A 2,976-nucleotide genomic window follows, 5' to 3' on the forward strand; every position below is an offset into this window, starting at 1 on the left:
CTATTTCTTGAGCGAGAACTTGTAGAGCATGTAGTGCTTGTACACCTGCCCGGGGCGGTAGACCTCGGCGGGGAACCCCGGCTCGTGCATTGCGTCCGGGTAGTCCTGCGTCTCCCGGCACAGCCTGCCGTGCTTGGCGTAGATGGTGCTGCCCTTGCCCTCGTCGCCCTTGAGGAAGTTGCCCGTGTAGAACTGGAGCCCGGGCTGGTCGGCCCACAACTCCATCACCCGCCCAGAGTCCGCGTCGCTCACCACCGCCACCTTCCTCACCCCCTGCCCGTCCGCCGCGCCGTCGAGGACGTAGCTGACGTCGTACCCTCCCTCCACCTCCGCGATGCGCGCGCCGGGCGCGGCGGGGACGCGGAAGTCGAACGGCGTCCCGGCGACGGGCGCGACGGCGCTGGTCGGGATGAGGTCGCCAGCGACGGGCGTCACGGCGGACGCGAAGATCTCGACGGCGGTCGAGGATCGCGCCGTTGCCGTGGCCGCGGAGGTTCCAGTACGTGTGTTGCGCGAGGCGTGCGGGGCGGTGGCGGCGCCGCGTGCGCTGTGAGATCGTGTGGGAAGATTGCGTGCGGAAAAAAAATATCCTTAAATATAATATATAATATAATATATGTCTTGCTAATTACAATTTTACCCATTCCAAAAAACAGTTAATATTATCACCTAGTAGTATTGTGCACTGTAAAAGAGCTCATAATCCCCCGGAAGATAGAAGCAGCAGCTCTCAGCAGGGCACCTTCGCTGCCCTGGCCGATAACACTGCATTGACCTGGTGACCTCCAAAGCAGCACCATAACAAGGCTGTTATGTTCCTATTCAATGATTCTAAATACAAAGCCAAAACCTCGGGACCAATACGAAACCAAAAATCCGACAGTGTCTCCTCCACCAAAACCGACGCTGCTTCCTCCTCACTAATGATATAGAAACACCGAGCTAACTTGTTTCCCTCCAACTTCTCACAGTAAGCATGTATGCATACATAACAAACAATCATATTTGAAGAGAAACAGCTTGAGAGGGTTAGCACATTATCTCTAGTTAGCCTAACCATGTATATATGCTGAAAGATGGCCCCTGCATCTGAGCACCAGTTAGCTCATCCGCTTTTGGTTGGGTATTTCATGCATCTAGCATTAACGTAGGCTCACACCAAAAAATGATCCTCCCATCCATTCGGTGTGTTCTTTTCTGTTCCTATTTGGTTTACGAAATCTCTTGTGCAGGCCGGAGGCAGGACATTTGTACCTCAAGCCTAATTTCTGCATTAAATTATTATTAGGGATCATAATTAGACTAATCAAAGATTCCGTCCTTAAGTTAATGGCACGCTTATGCTAGATTAAGTTAAATCTAACATGCCCCTATCCCTCTAATTTCCAGTTAATTAGCATGCACATCACGGTGATGGTCTGGACGTACTCTGGTGGATGCTCTGCCTCCTCGTATGTACGTCGGCATCGGCGCGGTGAAGGAAGTCGCCGACAACTTAGAAGTTAGAAGAAAGCTGCGCCCGTCAAGGCTAACGATTAGCAACACAGCTTGAGCGAGTTCTGGACAAAAGGCCGTGGTAGTTTCAGCTGCGTCTTATCACTCTGGAAGTATAAAAGATTATTTGTTACACTCCAAACGTAGCAAGGTCTCATTGCACTGGGCAAACTTGAAATTCGAAGCTTTTAACTCCAAAACACACCGATGAAAAAAAAAAAATGGAGCGGCATGTCCCTCCAACATGGAACGTCTAATTGCACTCGACAAACTGACAAGCTTTAACTCCAAAAAAAAAACAGATATGAAAAAAATATCACAGCACCGCTCACGATCTTTCTATGAAAAGGCACTTTATACATTTTTTTTGCGTTATAGTCATGCACCTACGTCTTTTTGACGATTTTGTTTACTAGCCGTTTTTTTTTCGGGCATGAAGTCTACAGGAGCATAACATAGAGCATTGAGCGCGGCGCTGCCACTGTGCCGCATCACGAGTTGGCGCATTGGTGCTCTCACCTATGCTAAACACAGTATATAGCCCGACATTTCATGAGCCACAACACCAATCCGCTGAGGACCCGATAATGGTCCAACATACCCTCCAGTGAGTAGCCCACACAGCTCTCGGGGCAGCACCTTCGCTAACCTGGCCGATGACACCACACGTTGACCTGATGACCTCCAATGAAGCAGCACTTGAAAGCCGTTATTCTCCGATGGCGATTCTAAATACAAAGCCAAAATCTCGAGGCCGATACAGAACCACAAGTCCGATAGTGACTCCTCCACTAAGCATGACCATGCTTCCTCCTCGCTATTGATGTCGAAACACCGAGCCAATTTGTTTCCCTCCAACCTCTCACGGCAAGCGTATGCATACATAGATACAGTAACAAACTAGCATATTTGAGAAGAAACAGCTTGAGAGGGCCAGCAAATTATCTCTAGCCAGCCTCACCATTTATACATGTTGAAAGATGGCCCCTGCATCTGAGCACCGGCCAATTAGCTCATTCGTTTTGGTTGGGTTCTCATGCATCTAGTATTAGTGTAGGCTCACACACACACACACACACAAAATGACCCTCACATCTAGTTCGTGTGTTCTTTTCTTTTCCTACCTGGTTACACCAACTCTTTTGTGCAGGAAGGAGGAAGAAGTCAGAACATACGTACCTTCAGACGCTTCATGAGTGAATTCAGTGCCGCACCCAATTAAGCCATTTAACAGTTAGTTATGTTAGCCAAGTGTAAAATGATGAGTGGGCCTGCAATTCTCAATGATTATAGTATATGATTATTTCAGGGAGGAGACTGCTGACCTCAATTACCACGTGGTAAAAAAAATGGATTATTTGACCCACCGAATCTTGTACCACGTTATACATACAGTTACAAAATGAGCATGTTCTCATGGTAAAGAAGCACAGCAAGGGCCTAGGGGCACATTTCTCATTGTAAAGAAGCACAACAACCACC

General features: G+C 48.5%; 1 protein-coding gene across 1 annotated transcript; it reads right to left on the reverse strand.

Moving 5' to 3' along the window:
- On the reverse strand, positions 1–1,467 carry LOC117847793 (uncharacterized). Its single transcript, XM_034729082.1, has 2 exons — positions 1,460–1,467; positions 1–547 (listed from the first exon to the last, which is right to left on the reverse strand). The coding sequence occupies exons 1-2, from the start codon at positions 1,465–1,467 to the stop codon at positions 1–3; spliced, it is 555 nt and encodes a 184-aa protein (XP_034584973.1).
- Between the last annotated feature and the right edge of the window lie 1,509 nt (positions 1,468–2,976).

Source organism: Setaria viridis, chromosome 1 (assembly GCF_005286985.2).
Source record: "Setaria viridis chromosome 1, Setaria_viridis_v4.0, whole genome shotgun sequence".
Classification (NCBI taxonomy): Eukaryota; Viridiplantae; Streptophyta; class Magnoliopsida; order Poales; family Poaceae; genus Setaria; species Setaria viridis.